This window comes from Akebia trifoliata, chromosome 1, assembly GCF_017979445.1.
Source record: "Akebia trifoliata isolate Shusen 1 chromosome 1, ASM1797944v1, whole genome shotgun sequence".
Classification (NCBI taxonomy): Eukaryota; Viridiplantae; Streptophyta; class Magnoliopsida; order Ranunculales; family Lardizabalaceae; genus Akebia; species Akebia trifoliata.
Genome location: NC_141375.1, coordinates 29,191,913 through 29,215,493, shown reverse-complemented (window position 1 = coordinate 29,215,493; position 23,581 = coordinate 29,191,913). Strand labels below are relative to the sequence as shown.

General features: G+C 33.6%; 2 protein-coding genes across 3 annotated transcripts; both read left to right on the top strand.

Moving 5' to 3' along the window:
• The first annotated feature begins 1,293 nt into the window (after positions 1-1,293).
• LOC147411544 (glutamate receptor 3.7-like) lies at positions 1,294-7,261 on the top strand. The gene is made up of 6 exons (XM_086449680.1): positions 1,294-1,954; positions 3,989-5,334; positions 5,457-5,734; positions 5,829-5,860; positions 5,994-6,400; positions 6,613-7,261. Exons 1-6 carry the CDS (start codon positions 1,690-1,692, stop codon positions 7,027-7,029), a joined length of 2,745 nt encoding a protein of 914 aa, XP_086305806.1. The 5' UTR covers positions 1,294-1,689; the 3' UTR covers positions 7,030-7,261.
• Positions 7,262-13,091: 5,830 nt separating this feature from the next.
• On the top strand, positions 13,092-18,349 carry LOC147411543 (glutamate receptor 3.4-like). 2 transcript variants are annotated; one of them, XM_086449664.1, is made up of 7 exons: positions 13,092-13,355; positions 13,954-14,268; positions 14,941-16,283; positions 16,511-16,788; positions 17,121-17,152; positions 17,262-17,671; positions 17,785-18,349. In XM_086449664.1, the coding sequence occupies exons 2-7, from the start codon at positions 13,956-13,958 to the stop codon at positions 18,202-18,204; spliced, it is 2,796 nt and encodes a 931-aa protein (XP_086305790.1). In that variant the 5' UTR covers positions 13,092-13,355; positions 13,954-13,955; the 3' UTR covers positions 18,205-18,349. The 2 variants fall into 2 exon arrangements, with proteins under 2 accessions (XP_086305790.1, XP_086305796.1); XM_086449670.1 differs by having other exon boundaries at positions 13,911-14,268.
• Positions 18,350-23,581: the final 5,232 nt, after the last annotated feature.

Below are 23,581 nucleotides of genomic sequence, written 5' to 3'. Positions count from 1 at the left end.
TAAAGTTGATTTCAATTTTGGTGACTTGTATGACATTATTATTTTTAATTTGAAATTTGTGGGCTTTTATAAATAGAAATTATTATTTATAAATTGAAGATTTAAGTATTATTTATTATTTAAAAATAAATTGTATTTTAATTTTATAAGAAATAATATATTTTATTGTGTTTGATAATAAATAAGCATTTAAAACATGCAAACAATGTATAATATAATTGTAAGGGTAACAAAGACAATTTATCAGTTTCAGCAATGTGTAACAAACATGATTCAGCATCTAAACAAACAACTTTTTTAGCACTTAAATTCAGCGCTTATAAGTTTCAGCGCTTAATGCTATTCAGCACTTATTTTTTTCAGTTTAACAAACAACACCTTAGTTTTGAGATGCATCAAAAAGTCTCCTCACCTACTAAGATAGAAATTTGACCTCACTTTCCTGGAAGATGCGCTTCTCTACATTTTTCTTGGGCCCAGTAGGGGATGATATAAGAGCCCAACAACCCCTATTTTTCTTAGATTCCATGATTGATGAGAACTGTCATTTTGTTTTATTGGGTTTTATTTCAAATTTCAAATTAATTAATAGAAGGGTAAGTCTAGTCTTATTAACTTAGTAAGATTTCAGAACTTACTAAAGGGTGATTGTGCCCACCTTGTGGCATCCAAAAACATGACTCGATGCCACATGAGTTAGAGGACAAAATTCTATGAGCTTAATAAAAACGTGAAAATATTATTTCTTATCATTAAATTTTAATTTTAAATTTGAGAATTCACTAATTATCATTTTCAAAACCTTGGATCAAATTGATAATTCATTTAATTTTAAAAGATTATTTATCATCATAAATTTTAATTTTAATCTTTTTTAAATCTGAATTCTTCCATGAAATCTAGAGGGTTTTGGTGTTTGATTGTCAATTTCGTAATCCATGTAAGAAAAGTGTTCTCCTTCATAAATAAATAAATAATTTACTGCTTAGCCATGTATCCCTTAAAATCTGTCAAATCAAAAAAAAAAAATTCCACTGATTCAATGGTTGTTATAGATTTAAAGGGTCAACAAATTTAGGGTACAATGCATCAGTTGTGATATATACAATGATGTATCATAAATTTTCTCTTAACTAAGATAGATAAATATTAAATAGAAAATTTGACAAGAAACAGAAATTCGACTCTTTTTCACTTTGCAGTAATTGAGTGAAGATTGATGGGCACAGCTTCAAGAGTCTTTATCTCTCTCTGGAAAGATTCAATGAGATTCTACTTCTGACTAGGAAATGAGCTGCAAAAAATTCAAACAAATTTAAGTCTTTTTTCCATTTTTTGGAAAATATGTGCTTCAGCATCGTAATTTCTACACAAAAAACAACAGGTCTCTTTGCTAAGAGTAAAGATAACCAACTTTGAAAAGCATATTTCATTTTTTAAGAAACTAGTCGGCAATCCATTTTTATAGTTCTCATCTTCATCTTTTTCCATCTGGGTATCCATGAAATCTTCTTCAAGTTCAGTGTTTTTAGTTCTTTCCAACTAATCAATCCTTTAAGTTCAAGAAACCATTTGGTGATCAAGTTCTATGGTTATCTTGGCCCATCTTGATATGTAATCCAGTCAAGGAGTTGGTTAATGGTTATTGGGTTGAAATAATTTTAATTTTTAATCTTTGAAGTTTGAACCATGGGTTATGGTCTGATGGCACCACTCTTCATTTTGATGTTGGTCCAAGTCCAACTTCATCATGGCTTTGTAGATTGCCAACGGCCTAAGACTGTGAACATTGGTGCAGTCTTCACCCTTAATTCCGTCATCGGTAGAGTAGCGAAGAAGGCTATTGAAGTTGCAGGTGATGACATTAATGCTAATCCAAGTATTCTTAGTGGAATCAAATTGAACATCATCACCAAGGACTCCAATTGCAGTGTTTTCATGGGCTCCATTGGAGGTACTTCTTCTTCTTCTGGTTTGCCAGTTATTTCTTCTGTTATAGAGAAAACATAGTTATTTATGTATGTTAGTGATTTAAGGACTAAGGTTGGTTGGAAAATCATTATTAATTATCAATTAGATGAGGGGTTTTAACATCAACCCCAAAATTTAAAACTGAAAATTTTGTTCAAGCTTTATTCCCTTAGTGAGAGGAAGAATTTATAAACATATATCCTCCATAGTAAAAGGCATGTGCCAAAGAATCCTGAATTTATGGCATGGCATGAATGGAAACAGGCCACTCCATGTTTGAATTTGCCTTTTTTTTTAGTTAGTATTCAATGAGAAGTAGATGCCTTTGGTTGCTTAAGGAGATGGGCAAAGCAACTAGATTATGTTTGTTTTGAGGGTTCTTCTGAGATGTCTAGTATTTTTTCTGGGCTTGGACTACAAGAGGTAAGGCAGTATCAAAAGGGACCTTTCCCGCTGTGGAGAGGGCCCACGCCTGGATTTGGGGGCAGCGCCCCGTGGAGACTTTTTTTTGGGTATGTATTGTATTTTTGAGCAGGGTTTCTTTATGTTTTTTTGCTCTATGAGGTTCCCTGTGGCCTGTGGACAGAGAGTCTGTAATCTTTATCTTTGAAATGCAGGATTTTTCTCCCTCTTCTCCATGGAAATCTTGTGTGTTCGTTTTGTTGTTTATCTTTACTCTTGTTACGCTTCTGCACAACAAGGGTGAATAAAGAGAAACCCAGATTGAACCTTGGGAGAAAAATATCCTTTATTTCTTTTTTATAGAAGGTTTCTTGCTATTGTCAACCCACCCCCCGGATGAACCTTTCACATGTCGGCTCATCTGACTTCCACTATGGGCTCCCAGTTGTTTACCAACTATCTTAACAAGTTTTTTCCGGCAAATTTAGTATTTCGATTTAATGCCTGAGTCGTAATCGATTGAGCACCAATGTGCATCCTTTAGTATAACATATGCAACTAAAATGTCCTGGTTTCTTCATTGGTGTTGCTCTTCACGGAAAGAATATTGGTGTTGAAGCTTTTGTTGAGCCACAAGAAAAATATTGATTATCAAATTATTTATAAAATTTAGAACTTGTAAAGAAGAAAGTATGCAGAATATAGCTAACCCACATTAGACATGAACATGGTGTGTCAACTGACTAAAATATGCTGACATTTTCCCCTATAACTAAACCACAATACACGAGGCTGTGCTTTCGACATCAAACAGTTATCATCCCCTGCAGAGCAATGTTTTTCTTTTAGGTCTTTCACCCAATTAATATGATCTTGTGGCTTAAACACTATTCACTTTGAATTTGGAATGTGTCCACCTATTCATCGAAGAACTCCTATTTAAATTGTCTAAAACACTTTTCTTGTGTGCAATAAGCTTTTTGAGAATATTTTTCCATTTCATTTTGGTAAAAGTATAACTCCTCCCTCCCCTTTTTCTTGCCCCAAGCAGCTTGTTGTAAGTGCTATAGTTCACAATCTATCCCTTTGTGATTTATATGATAGAACTTGTACAGCTGCAAAGATATGCAAAGATATCCCTTTGCGGGTGTACAAGTTTGTATTTGTTTGTGAGGGAATACTTGTAATTTTATCTTCATTTCTTATCAGTGTAATATATTTCAGCAGCAGTTTTTATTATTATTTTGGCTTGGAATTTGTATATATTGGGGGGAATATGTCATTTCTTCTCAAGGCAAGCATGCTTTCTACTTAATTTTGACAAGTTAGCTTTCCAATTCCTCTAGTTAATGGCTTATTCCAAACTGATCTTTAACATTTTAAATTAACTACCGTTCATGTGAGCATGATCTAAAATAGATGTTCCTTATTATCCGTACTTTAATTATCTGTCATATTAATGTTGTATCCAATGTACATCCCTCATTTTCAATACTTTGTGTGTATGTGTATACTCTGGTTCTTTTTGAATTTTTGTATGTATGGTATAAAATTTCAGACCTTAGACTCTTCAAATAAATGCATGATCTTGATTTTATTTGAATTCTATCTGCAGCCTTTGAGGTACTTGAGAAAGATGTAGTGGCAATAATCGGTCCACAATCTTCTTCAATAGCTCATATGATCTCTTTCATTGCTAATGGACTTCAAGTGCCTCTTATCTCATTTGCCGCCACAGACCCGACTCTCTCTGCCCTTCAGTTTCCTTACTTTTTCCGGACAACACTAAGCGATTCATACCAGATGACTGCCATGGCTGATTTGATCAACTATTATGGGTGGCACGAGGTCATTGTAGTATTTGTTGATGATAATTATGGAAGGAATGGAATAGCCTCCTTGGATGATGAACTTGCAAAGAAAATGGCAAAGATTTCTTATAAAATACCTTTGCCTGTCAAGGCTGATCTTAGCCACATTGCAGACTTGTTGAATAAATCTAAAATAATTGGGTCTCGTGTTTATGTTGTTCATGTTAGTCCCGACTCCGGTCTTGCAATATTCTCCATTGCCCAACACCTTCAAATGATGACGAGTGATTACGTGTGGCTTGCCACGGATTGGCTTTCTGCTACTCTAGATTCATCACCACCTCTCAACCATACATCACTCCATAACCTGCAAGGGGTAGTTGGGCTTCGCCAACATATGCCAAATTCTGGCAGGAACACGGCTTTTGTTTCTCGGTGGAGAAATTTTAGTCAAGAAGGATCAGTAAGTTCTGAATTGAACAGATACGGATTTTATGCTTATGACACCGTGTGGACAGTCGCACGTGCCGTCGATGAATTCTTAAAGGAATATGGAAATATTACGTTCTCTTTTAATAAAAAATTACAGGATATGAAAGCATCGGTTCTGCAGCTCGAAAAGCTCAGAACCTTTGATGGTGGGGAACTTCTGCTTAAAAAATTAATGCAGACAAACTTCACAGGTTTAACAGGTCAAGTTCAATTTGATCAAGATAGGAACCTTATTGGTGGTGCTTACGACATTATTAATGTTGATCAATTGGCGATTCGTAGGATTGGTTACTGGTCTAACCATTCGGGTCTTTCAATTGAACCCCCAGAAACATTAAACGTGGAACAAAAGAGCATTTTGCGCGTGAATCAGAAACTCAACAATGCTACATGGCCTGGTGGAAAGACAGACAAGCCTCGTGGTTGGATAAGTGCTACTACTGAAAGGCCATTGAGAATTGGAGTTCCTTATAGAGCCAGTTTTGTTGAGTTTGTTACAAAAAGCCCAATCACTCACAAAATACAAGGCTATTGCATTGATGTGTTTGAGGCTGCACAAGAACTCATTCCCTACTGGATTCCACATGTATTCGAAACTTTTGGGGATGGCCACTCCAATCCCAGCTACGATGAACTTGTGAGAATGGTTGCAGATGATGTAAGTGTCGGAATGTATTTAATATTACCTATACATGCCCTTTTTCTAAAAATAAGTTTCATTACTTGTTCTTTGCCATTGAGGTGTCTTAATGTATTTTTCTTAAAATGTTTGTTTTTCAGGTGTTTGATGCTGCTGTTGGGGACATTACCATTGTGACAAACAGAACAAGAATTGTTGATTTCACTCAGCCTTACGCTGCTAATGGTCTCGTCATAGTGATTCCAGTAAGAAGTACAAAGTCAAGTGCTTGGGTATTCCTCAAACCATTTACAGTGGAGATGTGGTGTGTTACTGCAGCATTTTTCGTTCTGATTGGAGTGGTTATTTGGATTCTTGAGCATCGAATAAACAACGATTTCCGGGGCCCACCTAAGCAACAGTTGATAACAATGTTTCTGTAAGCTTCTATGATGCTAAGATGAGTTTCCATTCAATAATTCCTCACATCTGTTTTTTGAACATCATGGGCATCCAACTGTTTCTTTTTTCAGGTTTAGCTTCTCAACTCTTTTTAAGACAAATCGTAAGTGAGACTATAGCTTTATACGCTGATATGCTTTACCTAGGTTCTAGCTATATTGAATTACATTGTGTCTAGGGCCCACATGTAGACATTGAGCCTGACAATGTTCTTCGCTGGCATTTATTAATCACAGAAGAAGATACTGTGAGCACTCTTGGACGGATGGTGATGGTGGTGTGGCTTTTCTTATTGATGGTGATCACGTCCAGCTACACAGCCAGCTTGACTTCAATACTCACAATCGAGCAGCTGTCATCACCAATCACAGGAATCGACAGCTTGATTTCAAGCAATCAGCCCATAGGTTTTCAAGTGGGGTCATTTGTCCGTGGCTATTTGTCAGACAATCTTAACATACATCAATCGAGGCTAGTTCCCCTTAGCGGCCCGGAAGAGTATGAAAAAGCATTGCGGCGTGGGCCAAACAACGGAGGTGTAGCTGCTGTTGTGGATGAGCTTCCATATGTAGAGCTGTTTGTGTCAACACATACTGAGTTCAGCATCGTTGGGCAGATGTTCACCAAGAGTGGATGGGGATTTGTAAGTTAAACCAATCACATACATCTGTCCATATATATATGTATGCACACAAGCAAAATATTTCTAGTGCACGTCATACCTTGACACGTATCATCTGTATTTTGACAAACTTAGATGACCAATGCCCATCTGACTAAATGATCAATATAAGTGATGATTCTATGGTAGGATCTATTTCTTATTAATTATCTTCTTTGTCCACAATATGTCAGGCTTTCAAGAGAGACTCTCCTCTTGCCGTTGACATGTCTACAGCGATCCTGAAACTTTCCGAGAGTGGACAACTTCAGAAGATTCACAATCGTTGGTTTTGTAAGTCGGGTTGTATCGCACAGAGTAAACACTACTCCGACCCTAACCAGCTCCATCTAAACAGCTTCTGGGGTCTATTTTTCTTATGTGGAGTTGTCACATCAATTGCCCTTCTATTGTTTCTTCTACGAACAATTCGCCAATTTGTTCGATACAAAAGGAGACAGAGGGATCTTCCATCTTCTTCATCCCCTGAGTCCTCAAGTACTCGCTGTGCTCAAGTTGTTTATAACTTCTTTGACTTCATTGATGAGAAAGAAGAAGCTATAAAGAAAATTTTCAAGCAGTGTGAGAATCCTATACAGCAGGCGAGCTGATCGACAGGGCATATATATATTTGAAGGATTCTAAAGGCTTGGCCTATTCCATTAGTGTAGATTCTGGAGCCTAACTTTTGAAGATGGTTCGAACTTAGATACAAAAAAACCTGTAAATATTTGTTTGGCTAATATTTAATGGTTGTATGTAGTTTCCCCATTTTTTGCTCCGAAATTGTCTCATCAAACACTTGAATGATAATGAAATTATTTTTGCCCACAGAAAAGTCAATTTGAGATGTCACAAACTCCTCGATAGATTGATCACACACACATGCATGTATTGAAGGCATCTCCAATTTACAAAACTACCCTCTAGAGGTTTCGTGTGGTTGGTCATCCAGGATTCTTTGAAATCCCGGATTGACTTTTCTGTGATCAAAAGATCTCTCAATGAAAATGCATTCTCATCTATACCGTTTTTGACACCTTCTGTTGGTCGTGTACCATGTAAATAAGGTGTGTAAAATTTATTTTTAATCTAAGTAAAAAACTAAGGACTTGAGTAATTTGTAATATTTTGATGATTACCATTCGAGTTGTAGATGATGATAAAATAAGAATAAAAGAAAACTTTGGTAAACAAGGGTCGAATCACAGAGACAACGTTAATCCAATGTATTTTTATTTCCAATCCAATTCAAATTTACGTAATCAATTAAAAACAGTTTTTGAAAGAGATTTATCTAAAATAAACTACTAAGTATAGATCAATTGGATCTACCTTCACAAGTTTTATCAATGATTCTGATTCTCTTTTTATCTTGATTCATTAAACAAAGCTAATGTTTGTAGATCGAAAAATCACACAATTATAATATAAGAGAGATTAAAAGTATACAATAAATTAGGTCGAGATTATTAGGTAAACATTAACTGTTCTTTGTAAAGTATGGTTCATCTTGAACTTATCAAAGAAAGAATCATCAAAACTTTGAAAAACAATCAATATTCAACCTAATAATAAATACCTAATATTATTACAATAAAATTATACAGCTATTATGAGAATAGTAAAATACTAATAAATCTTGCTTCGGCTTCCTCAACCGATTTAACGGAGATTTAGCTAACAGTCATCGTAAGAACAATAAAGTAAATAAAATATGAAAAAAAAAAGTAAAGATGAGAAATAAATAAATATCTTTATTGCTTTTTGACTTGAAACCAGCAAAATCTCTTTACAACTTTCGTAAAACTAAGAAACATAAAATAAAAATCTAAAACTAAAAGAATTAAAAAAAAAAAAAAGTTGATTTCCAGGGAGATGAGAGATCCCTTCGAGAGATATTGGAGATCTCATACCCTTTAGTCTAGTCTCCTATTTATAAAGAGACCAAATTAGTGTTTCTTGGATAATTAAGGTTTCAGAAACATTCCGTGATTACAAAAATATTAAAATCCTACTTCAATACAAATGTCTTTCAACCGTCAAGTTTCAATATGAATTTCGAGGCTTGACTTTTTTCATTGACCGCGCCGTCGTAGTTGATCATGGCACTGCAAGTATAGTTTTGTCAAAATGTCTTGAATTTTGGTTTTTTACAATTAATTCATGTTACTCGTAAATAACAGTAATTAGTTCCAAAATACATAATTTAATTGAAATCAAGAATTATTATGAACTAACAATGAATTATATGCAATTAGAAGGTTTAGTGTATGATTTAATGATAAAATCTATATAATTAGGGTTCTAAAAATGACTTTCTAGACCCTGATCAATTACTTTGTAGTTTCGTCAATTTATATCTTTGTGACCTAAACTTGAATATTCAAATCTCTAGAATTATAAAATATTTATTTCCCTTAATACAAAGTTTAATTTCACCCTCTGTGATGTCTTAGGACTACTTTTTGATACCATCAATCTATCTTAAGAGTCAATCTTCTTTTGGTGCATAGCTCATAATTTTGATTGATCATTTTTATAAATTAAATTATATATATATTTTTTCATCGATGACTTCCATCAATTGCCTTACATCATCCATTATATGGTTATTTTGATTTACCTCTCCAAGTTTTGGTGATATTTGAAATAGTTTCTGAGTTTGTAGATTGATGACCTAACCCTAGAATATTTTAAAAAATCTTGACCAATTGACTAGAACTCAGCTGCAAGAACTGGGCATGGTGTTTTTTAATGTAAAATAATCATTTTTAATTATTTAAACATTTGGATTGGGCTGCATGAGCTGGGCATGGTGTTTTTTCAAACATTTGGATGGTGTCAACTTGCTAAGTTGGTAAGGTCTGTGAGTGATGGTGCCACGACATGGGTTCTAATTTCACATCACCCTCTAATTACTAATTCACTAACCCATTTGTCTGTAAAAAGTTTGAAGATTTGTTAACTCATATAAAAATAAGACTTTAACTAAGCTCTTCTAATTCATGTTATCGTAGAAAAATAATAATAGTTGTTTAAATATAAATTTATAAATTAAAACAATTTTAACAATTTAACTTATGGGATAGAAGTTGACTTGCGAAAAAATCCAAAGAGCAAAAAAGATTAAAAAAATGAACAAACACAAGGATTTACGTGTTTCAAGAATGTGTTTATGACCATAGAATAAAACAAAAATAATCACTATTTTCCCTCAAGTTTTATAATTCTAGATTTCTATTTATAAAATTGAGAATTGCTAAAACATGTTTTTCTCATCGAAACACAAATCCCCTAAAGTTGAAGATTTTTAAGAAAATATTATATGATTACTCTTTACATATACTTAAAAAAATTTGGGTCGGGGTACTGCTCGTTCACCCAACAATCCTACGAAGCACAAGACATTTACACAACATTGGATGACTCAACTATATCTTGGTGAGATATCAGATGGGATATTGGATTTTTAAAACATGTAGGATATCTCAATTAATTCTTTTGTTTAAACAGATCCGGAGAGGTCAAAAGGTTTGACTCATTTTCAGTCAAACACAAATTATATTAACAATCACTTAATAAACCTTGACAAAAGAATTTCTTTCTCAACACATTAATTTTTTTTTTTTTTCATGAATTTAATAACTTTTTTTTTCTTTCTTAATGCCTCTTCACTCCTTTCACTTGTTTAAAATTATTAAAATTGACAATTCAAATCATTGAAATCAATCTTTTACAATCATCAAGATCAATGATTGTAAAGTGTAAATCTAAAGGCTTTTCAACATGAATCATTGACATCAACAATATAGATTGTCAAGAAAGATGATCAGAATGTTGATCTCGATGATTTGAGTGGAGCCATTTTATAAGAACAAAGGGCATTAAGAAAGAAAGATTTTTCTAACGGGGGCTGTTAAGATACCACCTCAAAAGTCGGGGTGTATTTAGAAAGACGTCCTTACTGCAAGGTCTCTTAAGTAATTTTCTTTCCGATTCTAAGAGACAACTGGACCCCACCTGTTAAGACAGACCACATGTTCCACGATGGATTCTTAGAAAGATGCCCTTAATACAGGGTCACTTAAGTAATTTTCTCCGATTCTAAGAGGCCACTGGATCACCACATGCTAATACTGACCTCATGTTCCACGTTAGATCCGAGTGATTGTTTGCTCACATCACTGTCAGCAAATTTGCCATGCGTACTGATGACGTAAGTAATAAAAGAAAAATCTCTCTCCCCTAACCGCACATCCACTGCCCCAAAAATCTTTATTTTTAGATTTCCAATCTTAAAAAGTCTCGTGGGATTCACATGAATTATCATATTAGCAATCGAATATCATAATCTTCTAAATTTCATCAATACTTCGTACCAAAAAAATAGAAAACAAAAATAATAATAATAAAATTCAAATTTGATCAATGATGTTGAAAATGGACGATTATTGGGCACTCAAATTTAAGAGTAAAATATAAAGGTGAAAAATAATTTTTTTTTTTAATTTTAATTTAAAATTCATAGAATTTCATCCTTTACAACACTTTTGTATTATATCGTATTTTTGAATGTGACAAAATGATCTTAATAAGAAATTTCAATTTTTTACCATGGGCTGGAGAGAGAAAATTTCTCTTATTATTACTTATGTCATCAACGCTACATGTCAAAACAATATTGGTCTGTGAGTAGACAATCACTCGTTAGATCCTTATGCCTCTTATAAAAGGAAAGGAAAATGCTTGACTGTCCACATTAGACACTATCTTCAACATTGAACTGGCTTAACAATATATAGAGAATTGTTGATTTTCTAATTTTTATCTTGAGAAAAAATATTTATAGTTATCTGTGCACTATCAAGTCAGTTCAACGTCCGTAGTATAGCATGATTCATTATAAAATTATGAGTCGTGATAATATGACTCGTCAAGTGGCATACTCAAGTGACTTCATGACGTGACAAGTTTGGGTACCGTAGATCTATACAACTCGGGATACACAATTGCACTTCCCCATAAATAGTGTATCCCGAGGGAACCATGTATCCCAAGGCATACAAATCTACGGATCCTGAACTTGTCTACATCATGGAGTCCATGTCATGGAGTCATTTGAGTATGTCACCTGGTAAGTCATATTATCATGACTCTAAATTTATAGAATAATGTTGAAGTAACCTCAAGATTGTACCTTACATTGCATATCTTGACATGAAAGTGCGTAAGAACCATATATGTTTTTCATTGAGATACGAGTGAAATAGCATCTATGATTCCTAGCACTTTCACATTGGAATGTGTGATACGAGAAACAATATTGAGGTCACTCTAGCACGACTCATTATAAAATTATATCATGGCACAATGAATATTGTCAAATGAAAAATAAATTCATTTCGAATAACTATGTCACGTTTTTTTTTTTTTTGTCGAAGTAGTTGAAAGTGAAACTTCAATAACTGCATTTTTATTTGATCAGACAATTTGAATATTTGTCAGATCATAATCTTTTACGACTCTATGTAGCCTTACTAAGTTAGTAAGGACTTCACTCTTACTAAGGGTCCTTGGCTCACCTCTTTGCATTAAAATATATATATATATATATATTATCCGGATGCTTCCAAGTTGTAGAGGATGAAATTCTGTGAATTTTGAGAAAAAATAATTAAAAAATGTTAATTTAAACTGTTGAATTTCATTTTTCAAGTTGGGAGTTATGTGAAAGACGATAGTTTTTCATTTTTGAAATTTTGCGTCTAGCTCAAAAGAAATTATTTTTTTATTTTATTTTCAACTAAATTTTTCAATGATACTTAGGGATTGTGGTGTTGGATTTCTGATGTGGTAATCCATTTGAATAAAACTACCTTTAGTAAGGTTCAGAATCTTACCATGTTAGAAAGGAAAAGGTTTCACTTTTTTTTATTAATAAAACTAAAATTCACCTTTAGACTCAAAGCCCAACTGACATTTACATACTCTACCCAATTCTCACGCAACCTTATTTTTTCAACTTTAATTACCAATTGGCACTTTGCATAGTAAATAAATAAATAAATGACACGATTACATTATTTTCAAGGATTAAAAATTATGAAAAGAATAATTATATTATACATCCAAATGTTGACATAAAATATTTAGCATTATTAAAAATAAAATTATTTTAATAAAAAAAATCCTCATTAGTAGAGTTGAGATTCACTTTTTTTAATAAAATATAAAAATAATTATAATATATGATAATATAGGACAGAAAAAAGTCTATTACCATGAAGATTAAAACATCTTTATATTAAAAATCTAAATTTATGATTAGTTTTTTTTTTTTTTCACAATCAAGATTTAAGGTAGCACAAACAAAAGCATAGAAAATAGCACAACTATTTTTGATATTTTCTTATAATATATAATTAAAAAAAATTAATGGTTAGAAAGGTAATATTATGTAATATATAATCATGTTGCTAATTGCTCCCTTTGTATTGTTTTAGAGCAAGATGGTGAAGAAAAAGAAAATGATGATAAAAAAAATTAATATTTTAATGGTGTTGGACAATATGTATCCAACATTATCTGCATTATAATTGTCCCATTAGTATTTGATACTCAAATGGTTTCAAATTGAGGGGTGATCTTATCTTTTAAAAGAAATAGTTTTGTCAAAAGAGATTTTATTTTAAAGTTGAAAGTAAGGTTTTAAGATAATTATTTCAACTTTAAGGGAGAATATGTGAGTAGTGATTACTCGTGTATAATGCTTGTGTGGAGAACATGAAAATGCAAACACTCGTTCTTATTCTTTACGGAGAGAACAAGACTATTAGAGATTCTCTATCTTTGTCTAGTCTGTTTGGTAAGGAGATGAGTGTTCTTGAGCTAAGGTCCTGAACTCAGCAAGGCTTATGTGAAGGTGGTCCTTCAGGTAATCTTTCCATAAGGCCGTTAAATTAGTTATTAATTTATTCATTTATTATTTATTCTGTGATTTTGGCTTTTTGGGTTCTTGTTAATGCATTTGTATATATGGGTCTTCAACTTGTTTGTTTATATTTTTCTAAATATTTTTAATTTTGTTTTAATTTACACATACCCAACATGGTTATCTGAAATTTAGGAAATCTAAAGGTCAAAATTTTGTTTGTTCAATCCATGTTGAAATTTATTTTCTTTTGATTCTTGGCGCTGATTTAGGATTTGGGTCTCTTAAATCTAGGACCCATGTTGGTGAATGTCGAAAAAAATTATCCAGAATTTGTTGTTCTTGATCCATGTTCATCTGTTTCTCTTGTTGAGTGATCTTCTGCATCTTAGTGCTTGTTTCTGAAGTGGGTACTAAAAAGTTTTAGAAACAATGTGGGAATGGTGCATAGAACTGGTCGAAATTCCTGATTTGTTTGTATTGTAACACAATCTGATAATTGGGAATTGTTTTTGTCCATATTAATGAAGATTTCTGACATGGGTTTTTGAAATTTAGGGATCATTCTGAGTTAATCTGGGAGGCCGTTTTTTTTTTTCAGTTATGGAGGTCTGTATGGCAATTGTATCCGACCGGGTATTCGTGGTGAGATGGCTTCTATTGTTGGTTTTATGTATGTTGGTTCTCACAGAAGTGAAGGGTCAGACTAGAAATGTTAGCTTTCCATCGTCAAAGCCGAGCGTCGTGAATGTGGGCTCTCTGTTTACTCTCTATTCGATCATTGGAAGAGTAGCGATTCCAGCAATCAATGCTGCAGTTGATGATGTAAATTCCGATCCAAGCATTCTTGCAGGGACCAGACTGAATGTCTTTATGCAGGATACAAATTGCAGTGGATTTGTCGGAACTATAGAAGGTCTGTTGTCTTGCTCCTAATTGAATTCACGTACTGTTTCAATTGCCACTCAATCTTATAATAGAAATTATATGAGATTTCAATATCAGTTTCCGTTGCTTTATTAATATGGGAGATTTGATCAACATGTTCTTCTTTTTGGTGACATTTGAAGGTTTGAAATTCTGAGATTATGAAATTGTATCCAACTCACCACCCAAAATGAAAGTAGAAATTACATTGTTTCTGCAACATCATTTAGGCCCAATTTTCAACTTTCGGATGATCTTTAACTTATCTATAATAGTATGGGTTTTGGATCTCGATTGCATTTTTTTTGTTCTTTAGTTGATTGTGTTAACATTCCATTGTCTTGGTACACATTCTTCTCATTCCATATGCATGCAATGAAACTGTTAGTTTGCTTCCAATGTAATCCACATTGCCATGTAAGAATCTGAATGTTGGAGCAGAAAACACATTTGAGGTTTGTTATTTAATGCATGGAATCTTCTGAGGCACGGAACCCTTTATAATTATGAGATAAACCTGAATTTTGTTAAAATATTGTGGTCCAAACACAAATTAGTCTGAATTTTGTTACATCTAGTTTGAATGCATATCATCTTTATTTGTAATGCTTCTCTTTATTTAAATCCCAATCTTGGGCTTGACATTTGGCTTCGTTTACAGCTTTACAACTGATGGAGAAAGATGTTGTTGCGGTCATAGGTCCGCAATCTTCTGGAATTGCTCATGTGATCTCTCATGTTGTTAATGAACTTCATGTGCCACTTGTATCATTTGCCGCAACAGACCCCACTCTTGCCGCACTTCAGTACCCTTATTTCCTCCGCACAACACAAAGTGACTATTTCCAGATGTATGGTATAGCTGATTTGCTTGAACATTATGGATGGAAAGAAGTGATTGCCATCTTTGTGGATGATGATTATGGAAGAAGTGGGATATCTGTGCTTGGTGATGCCTTAGCAAAGAAACGTTCTAAGATCTCTTACAAGGCCGCCTTCCCTCCCGGGGCCAACAGTAGCACGATAAATGACTTATTAGTTGAAGTAAATCTGATGGAATCTCGGGTTTATGTCGTACATGTAAATCCGGACTCTGGTCTAACAGTTTTCTCTGTTGCAAAGAATCTCGGGATGATGACCGGTGGCTATGTCTGGATCGCAACAGATTGGCTCCCGTCCGTTTTAGATTCGTCCGTGTCACAGAACCCTGACACAATGAATCTCTTACAAGGAGTCGTTGCACTTCGCCATTACACTCCGGATTCCAATCTCAAAAAAGGTTTTATGTCTCGGTGGAGTAACTTACAGCGAGAAGGGAAAGTTAGCTCAAACTTGAATTCTTACGGTCTCTATGCTTACGATTCTGTTTGGTTAGTTGCCCGTGCTCTTGATGAATTCTTGAATGAAGGAGGAAATATTTCCTTTACTAATGATCCCAGATTGCATGACCCGAAAGGCAGCACACTACACTTGGCCACACTACGTATCTTTGAAGGAGGCCAAACGTTACTTCAGAAACTAACTACGACCAACTTTACGGGTTTGTCTGGTCAAATTCAGTTTGATGAGGAGAGGAATTTGATTCATCCGGCCTACGATATAATTAACATTGGTGGTAATGGGGGCCGCAGGATCGGGTACTGGTCTAATTATTCTGGTCTATCAGTTATTGCTCCAGAAATTTTATATAACAAGCCTCCAAACACTTCAAGTAGTCAGCAGCTTTATAGTGTGATATGGCCAGGTGATACTACGACACAGCCACGCGGTTGGGTGTTTCCCAACAATGGAAAGCCTTTAAGAATTGGGGTTCCTAATAGATTTACTTTTAAGGATTTTGTGGCAAAAGATAACAACCCAAATGGGGTAAGTGGGTTTTGTATAGATGTGTTCGAAGCTGCTGTGGATTTGTTGCAGTATGCTGTTCCACTCACTTATGTTCCGTTTGGAGATGGCTTGAGAAATCCCAGTTACGATGAATTAGTGCATATGGTTGCTGAAAATGTGAGTACTCTGCCTTATGAATTTTAATTTAAAGTTGGGTTACATCTAGGACAGATTCACAGATGTCTATTAAATCATAAATAAAGCTGATTAGATAACTTGACCACTAGACTAGGATAATCACCAACACCATCCAAGAGAATGAAGTACGTTTGTTGTTAAATCTTTGTGTCGAGAGTTTAATTTCTTGTAAGCATCTTAATTTGCATTTTTTTTTCCTTTTTCAGAAATTTGATGCAGCAGTTGGGGACATAGCTATTGTTACCAATAGGACGAGGATGGTTGATTTTACTCAGCCTTACATTGGATCAGGCCTTGTTGTAGTTGCACCTGTTAGAGAGATAAAATCAAGTGCTTGGTCTTTCCTAAAACCATTTACCATACAAATGTGGTGTGTCACTGGTGCTTTCTTTCTCTTTGTGGGAACCGTTGTTTGGATTCTTGAGCATCGGACTAACACTGAATTTCGCGGCCCACCAAGGAAACAACTTATTACAGTTTTCTGGTTAGTATTTCCCAGCTCTCCTAGAACCACCCCCCCCCCTCCCACACACACACACACACACACACTTATGATTCCTTTGTCCTCTTTATCAAAGGTATTTGATCACGATTCCTTTTAAGTCGTGTTACTTTGATTCCTTTCTATGGTATTTGTATTTTGTGATTTGTTTCACGATGACTTAGAACATTCTTTCCAGAAGATCTAAACTTCTATTTCCAAAGGTGTTTTTATTTTTATTTTTTTAATTCTCCAGTTTTTGTCAAGATTTTCTGCAATTTTGATTTTTTTAATGTGGTACAACATTTCACCCACTGTTACTCTTAATCTTGCAGGTTTAGCTTTTCAACGATGTTTTTTTCACACAGTGAGTAAATATTGTTTCATCAAAATCTCTTTCTATATGTTAATCTTCTATTTTCTGTGGCCCAAAGTCCGAGCTCTAAATGCCCACGGGGTTATTGGATTCAATGCAGGAGAGAACACTGTGAGCACCCTTGGACGTTTGGTGCTGATCATATGGCTTTTTGTAGTATTAATTATCAACTCAAGCTACACGGCTAGTTTGACATCTATCCTCACGGTGCAGCAACTCTCATCGCATATTGAAGGGATCGACAGCTTGATTTCGAGTAATGAACCAATTGGGGTTCAGGATGGGTCATTTTCAAGGAATTATTTGATCGAAGAGCTCAACATCGCAGAATCCAGGATTGTAATCCTTAAAAGTGAGGATGATTATGCAAAGGCCCTTCAGCTTGGACCAAGAGCTGGTGGGGTTGCTGCCATCGTAGAAGAACTTCCTTACATTGAGGTCTTCATGTCCAACACCAAGTGCAAGTTCAAGACTGTAGGACAAGAGTTCAAGAAAAGTGGATGGGGATTTGTAAGTCTTTTGAAATACTTCCATAATTTTTTTTTTTTTTGAATTTTGAAATTTATTACAACAGCCATTGTATGTAAAATGTCCTGACATTGAATTTCTTTGATACTTAACAGGCTTTCCCGAGGGACTCTCCTCTCGCGGTCGACCTATCTACCGCCATACTTCAACTATCAGAAAACGGTAATCTACAGAAGATCCACGATAAATGGTTGTCAAGCACAGGGTGCTCCACTCAAGACAATCAAGAAATTGAATCGAACCGTCTCTCTTTGAAAAGCTTTTGGGGTCTCTTCCTCATATGTGGTGTTGCATGCTTCCTCTCTCTTCTTGTATTTGCTATTAGGGTGTTAAGTCAGTTTCGCAGGTATAGCCCTGGGGAGGATGATGAGGGGGTCAAACTGGAAAAGACTACTAGCTTTAAGAACATAATAGATTTTGTGGATAAGAAAGAAAAGGAGACTAGAAACAAGCTCAAGAAGAAAACAAGTCATAGTGAACAAGACCAAGATGGTCAGTCCAGTTCAGCTTCTTAAGAAAGGTCAGATGGGTAGATTGAATGTAACAGTTTATTCATGTAGTTTCAAAGACAAGAATGAAAGATAGGATTCTTGGCTACTAGTACCATATACAATTGTCTAATTTTTTTCAAGGAGAAAAGGCTTCTAAAGATGAAGACAATTATATAATTGTTGTTCCTAATTGCTTAAATGGGATGGTTTTTTAAGTGGGGTACCTGCCAAATTACACTCAAAACGTTCAAAATGTGGTTTACGCAATTTAATTGATTTGATTTCTCTATTTCCTTTTTATTTTATTTAGCTAGTTTATCAAACTTGATTGTCTAACATAATCGTCAATGACACTTTGGTGATTATCTCCAATGTTTTACTTAATGCCTATAAGATACAAGGTTGGAATCTGAATTTATTCATGATTATAAATTTTAATTAATCAAATAGAAATATATATTTAACAGGGACGAAGGATCATCATATAGAGCTACTGATAGACATTGAATAGAGTATTGTTGTGCAGAAGCATAAAAAGAGTAAAAAAGATTAAATATAAAACAATCACACAAAAAACACATGATTTACGTGGTTTGACAAATTGTCTATGTCCGTGGAAGAGAGAGAGATTAATCCACTATCAGTAATTCTGATTTGCCTCTTAAGGCCTAAGCCCAAAAAGCATAGTAGCTTACAACTACTAAAAGAATAATTTGAAATCACATGTGGAAAACATATATTCAAACATCCAACTAGGTCGTGATGTTTGATATGAAACATCCGTATGGTTAGTAGGCCCCAAAGTTAGAACTCCAAACTAATAGTAGAAAATGACTTTTTTTATTTGCTAGGGAAGCAAGATTAGTGGTCAATATTTAGTAAATCAAGGTCTAGGTATGGTACATGAGTGTCGATACGACAATGTGGGTTCAAACTCGCTTTCATTTGTTAATTATGATGTAAAATATTGCCAAATGTCAACATGAGTTAGCTTTCTTAAATGTTTGGACAAGTAGGAAGAGGTCCACATGTTTAAATAAGGAAAGATCATTTTTTTGGCCTAATCATGTTGTTGGCAATTTATTTTGTTGACTCCAAAGAAGAATAATAGACTATCAACCATAATGGTACACCTCTATTCAAGACAACTTTCCTATTTAAGAGAAGATAAAGTTTGAATTTTATTGGTTTTTTCTAATATGGATTACGTGAGAAGTCCAAAGTCTAAGTGTGTGTTTGATAACACTTTTGAAGTCTGAATGGAGGTGGTTCGTCTTTAAAATTCATACTTTAAAAGTTTTGTTTCTGTTCGTTTTGGTTTAGATTTTAAGACTTCAGAACTAAAATTCAAAAATTTTGAACTAGCGATGGAGGGATATTAGATGAAATTTTTGAAATTTGATTTTTTTTATTCCTAAAATACCTTCCTCAAAATCCTGATTTTTATCACTTATATACGAACCCTAAAACCCTTATTTTTAACTTTTTTATCTCTCATTTCTTTTCTATCTCTCATTCCTCTACAACTGTGTTGTCAAGGTCTCTCCCCTTTCTTTCGTTTCGTGTTCGAAAACTCTATATTTTTATACGAACCCTAAAATCCTATATTTTTCAACTAGAAAATGAATGACTGTCTATTATTTGAATATTAGCTTGTTGGAAAATAATTTCTCACGTATGAATTCAATTTGAAAACAATATTTTTTTGTGTTTAATTTGATAGAAATCAAAATTAAATGTGTGGATAATTTTATTATGCATAACATATTATGTTTTTCAGTTAATAATTTATTAGAATTACAAAAGGGTAATATTATCAAACTGACCATTATATTTTAAAATTCTATTTGTAACTAGAAATTTTTAAAAATGATAAACAAACAACTTTTCCAAGATAAGATTTTAGATTTTAGATTCTAGATTTCACAAAACTGATTTCAGACTTCAAAAATGTTACCAAACATACCTTAACACACTTTTAGGTAAGTGAGTCTCACATTAAGATGATATAGGAATGGGGAGAGGTGAAGAGAGTTGTATCAAGTATGACCTCACATTTTTTAGACCCTACTTTTATTCGTCCTATTTTGGCTTTTCTTAAATGTATGGACAAGTCGTAAGTGGTGCATATGTTTAGTTCAAGAAAGATCATTTTTTTAGTGTAACCATGTTGACACTTTGTTTTTCATTTTCGAAAAAAGAACGACTCTCATCCATAATGTATCAATCATAATAGTACTTCTATTTAAGCTAATTTTACTATTTTTTAAAGATAATTTTTTAGTCAAGCGAGTCATGTTACGTGACCTATAATTGTTTGGGAATCCAAAATCTAGGGACTAATCAAACTCATGTCTTATTGTATCTGATGCTTTAAATTTTGTTTGGCAACTTTAAAAAAAAAAAAAACAATTTTTACCAAAAACAAAAGTGCATAATCCATGCATTATTAAAATCAAACCCGTAATGAAGTAACCTTTGATTGGATTTGATTTGGTCTTTTCCCTCTCTCTCTCTCTCTCTATCTACCTGGTTGATGTTTGATGGAATGACTAAGAGCAACTCTAAAATCGAGAGCTTAAAAAAAAAAGCCTTCAAGAGCTGCTATTGGCACTCCAATTTTTATTTATTATATTTCAATTAATACAAAAAAGAGAATATTATCACCCCAACTTTAATTTATTACAATCCAATTTCTTAAATTATTTATCACACCCCAATTAAAAATAAACACACTCTCTGAATTTTACAAAAGGTTTGTCCTCAAATTATAATCTCATCTTATAGTAGAAAAATAATAATAGTTTTTTAAATATAAATTTATAAATTAAATCAATTTTAACAATTTGACTTATGGGATAGATGTTGACTTGCGAAAAAATCCAAAGAGCAAAGAAGACAAAAAAAATAAAAATAAACAAACACAAGGATTTATGTGGTTTGACAGTGTGTTTACGTCTACGGAATAAAATAAAAACAATCACTATTTTCTCTCAAGTTTTATAATCCTAGATTTCTATTTATAAAATTGAGAATTGCTAAAACACGTTTTTCTCATCGAAACAAAAATCCTCATAAAATATAAGATTTTTAAGAAAATATTACACTATTATCCTTTTCATACACCTAAAAAATTTGGACTGAGGGCACTGCTCTTTCACCCGACAACCCTACCTAGCACAAGAGATTTACACAACGTTGAATGACTCAACTATATCTTAGTGAGACATCAGATGAGATATTGGATTTTTAAAACATGTAGGATATCTCAACTAATTCTTTTGTTTAAATAGATCCGGAGAGGTCAAAAGGTTTGACTCATTTTCAGTCAAGCACAAATTATATTAACAATCACTTAACGAACCCTAACGGAGGAATTTCTTTCTCAGCACATTAATTTTTTTGTAGGAACTTGATGATCTATTTAATAACTTTTTTTTTCTTTTCTTAATGCCTCTTTATTTCTTTCACTTAGTGAGATTGATGATGTTTAAAATTGTTAAGATTGACAATTCAAATCATTGAGATCAATCTTTTACAATCAATCAAGATCAATGATTGTAAAGTGTAAATCTAAAGGCTTCAACATGAATCATTGATATCAACAATTTAGATTGTTAAGAACAATGATCTGAATGTTGATCTCGATGATTTGAGTGGGGCCCTTTTATCATAACGAAGGACATTAAGAAAGATTTTTCTAACGGGGCTGTTAAGATACCACCAAAAGTCGAGGTGCATTTAGAAAGACGTCTCTACTTTAGTAATTTTCTCCGATTCTAAGAGACCACTAGACTGTAGACCCCATGTGCCAATACTGACCTCATGGTCCACGTTAGATCCAAGTGATTGTTTGCTCACGGCCCTATCAACAAATTTGCTCACAGATCAACACCGTTTTGACATGTGGCGCTAATACGTAAGTAAAAAAGGAAAATTTCTTTCTTGACTGCACATCTTACTGCCCCGAATATATTTTTAAATTTCAAACCTTAAAAAATAGTATGGGATCCACATAGATTATCATATTGGCAATCAAACACCAAAACCTTCTAGATTTCATGAATACCTGATGATAAAAAAATTGAAATAAAAATTCAAACTTGAGCAATGTTGAAAATGGATGGCTACTGAGCACTTATATTTAAAAGTAAAATATAAAGGTGAATTTATTTTTTTTTTTTTTAATTTATAGAATTTCATCCACTACAACAGTTTTGTGTTGGATCATATTTTTGAATGCGACAAAATGATCTTAGTTGGAAATTTTGATTTTTTACCATGGGCAAGAGAGAGAAAAATTCTCTTATTATTACTTATGTCATTATTGCCACATGTCATAACGATGTTGGTTTGTGAGCAAACAATCACTCGCTAGATCCTTATGCCTCTTATAAAATGAAAGGAAAATGTTTGATTGCCTATGTTAGACTTGTCTTCAACACCGAATTGACTTAGCAATGCATAAAGAACTGTTGATTTTCTAATTTTTTATCTTGAGAAAAAATATTTATAACTATCTATGCATTATCAAGTCAGTTCAGTGTCCTTAGTGTTTGCCAAGTGACATACTCTAACGACTCCATGATGTGACAAATTTGGGTATTATAGATCTGTATGCCTCGGGATACATGATTGCACTTCTTCATAAAAAGTGTATCCCTAGGGAGTTATGTATCCCAAAGTGTACCAATCTATAATTCTTGAACTTGTCCACATCATGGAGTCATTTGAGTATGTCACCTGGCAAGTCATGTTATCAAGACTCTAAAATTATAGAATAATGTTGAAGTAACTTCAAGATTGTACCTCACACTGCATTTCTTGATGTGAAAGTGCATAGGAATTATAGATGTTTTTCATTGAGATATGAGTGAAAAAGCATCTATAATTCCTAGTACTTTCACATTGGAATGTGCGATGTGAGGTGCAATATTGAGGTCACTCCAAGACCACTCATTATAAAATTATATCATGGCACCATGAACATTGTTAGATGGAAATTAAATTCATAAATACGGCAAGGTTTTTGCTTTTTATTGAAGTAGTTGAAAATGAAACTTTAATGACTGCATTTATTTGATTAGACAATTTGAATATTTGTGATCATATTTTTTTACGACCCTACGTAGCCTTACTAAGTTAGTAAGGACTTCACCCATACTAAGGGTCCTTGGCTCACCTCTTCACATTAAATATATATATATATACACAAATGCTTGGAAAGGATGAAATTCTGTGAATTTTGAGAGTGGTATTAGGTTTAAAGCGGGGACGGGGGACAGAGTTAGATTTTGGGAGGATTGGTGGTGTGGAACATCCCCTCTGGCTACTCAATTCTCGTCATTATATGCCTGTTCTATTAAAAAGAACTACTCTATCCAGCAGTGTCTGATACGCA

Excerpts from the sequence above, each read along its gene's own strand:
- LOC147411543 (XM_086449664.1), top strand. The coding sequence starts at position 13,956 with ATGGAGGTCTGTATGGCAATTGTATCCGACCGGGTATTCGTGGTGAGA. Across the intron at positions 16,284-16,510 it reads TGCATATGGTTGCTGAAAAT|AAATTTGATGCAGCAGTTGG; the intron begins GTGAGTACTCTG and ends TTCCTTTTTCAG. Across the intron at positions 17,153-17,261 it reads AACGATGTTTTTTTCACACA|GAGAGAACACTGTGAGCACC; the intron begins GTGAGTAAATAT and ends GATTCAATGCAG.
- LOC147411544 (XM_086449680.1), top strand. The coding sequence starts at position 1,690 with ATGGGTTATGGTCTGATGGCACCACTCTTCATTTTGATGTTGGTCCAA. Across the intron at positions 1,955-3,988 it reads TTTCATGGGCTCCATTGGAG|CCTTTGAGGTACTTGAGAAA; the intron begins GTACTTCTTCTT and ends TTCTATCTGCAG. Across the intron at positions 5,735-5,828 it reads CAGTTGATAACAATGTTTCT|GTTTAGCTTCTCAACTCTTT; the intron begins GTAAGCTTCTAT and ends TTCTTTTTTCAG.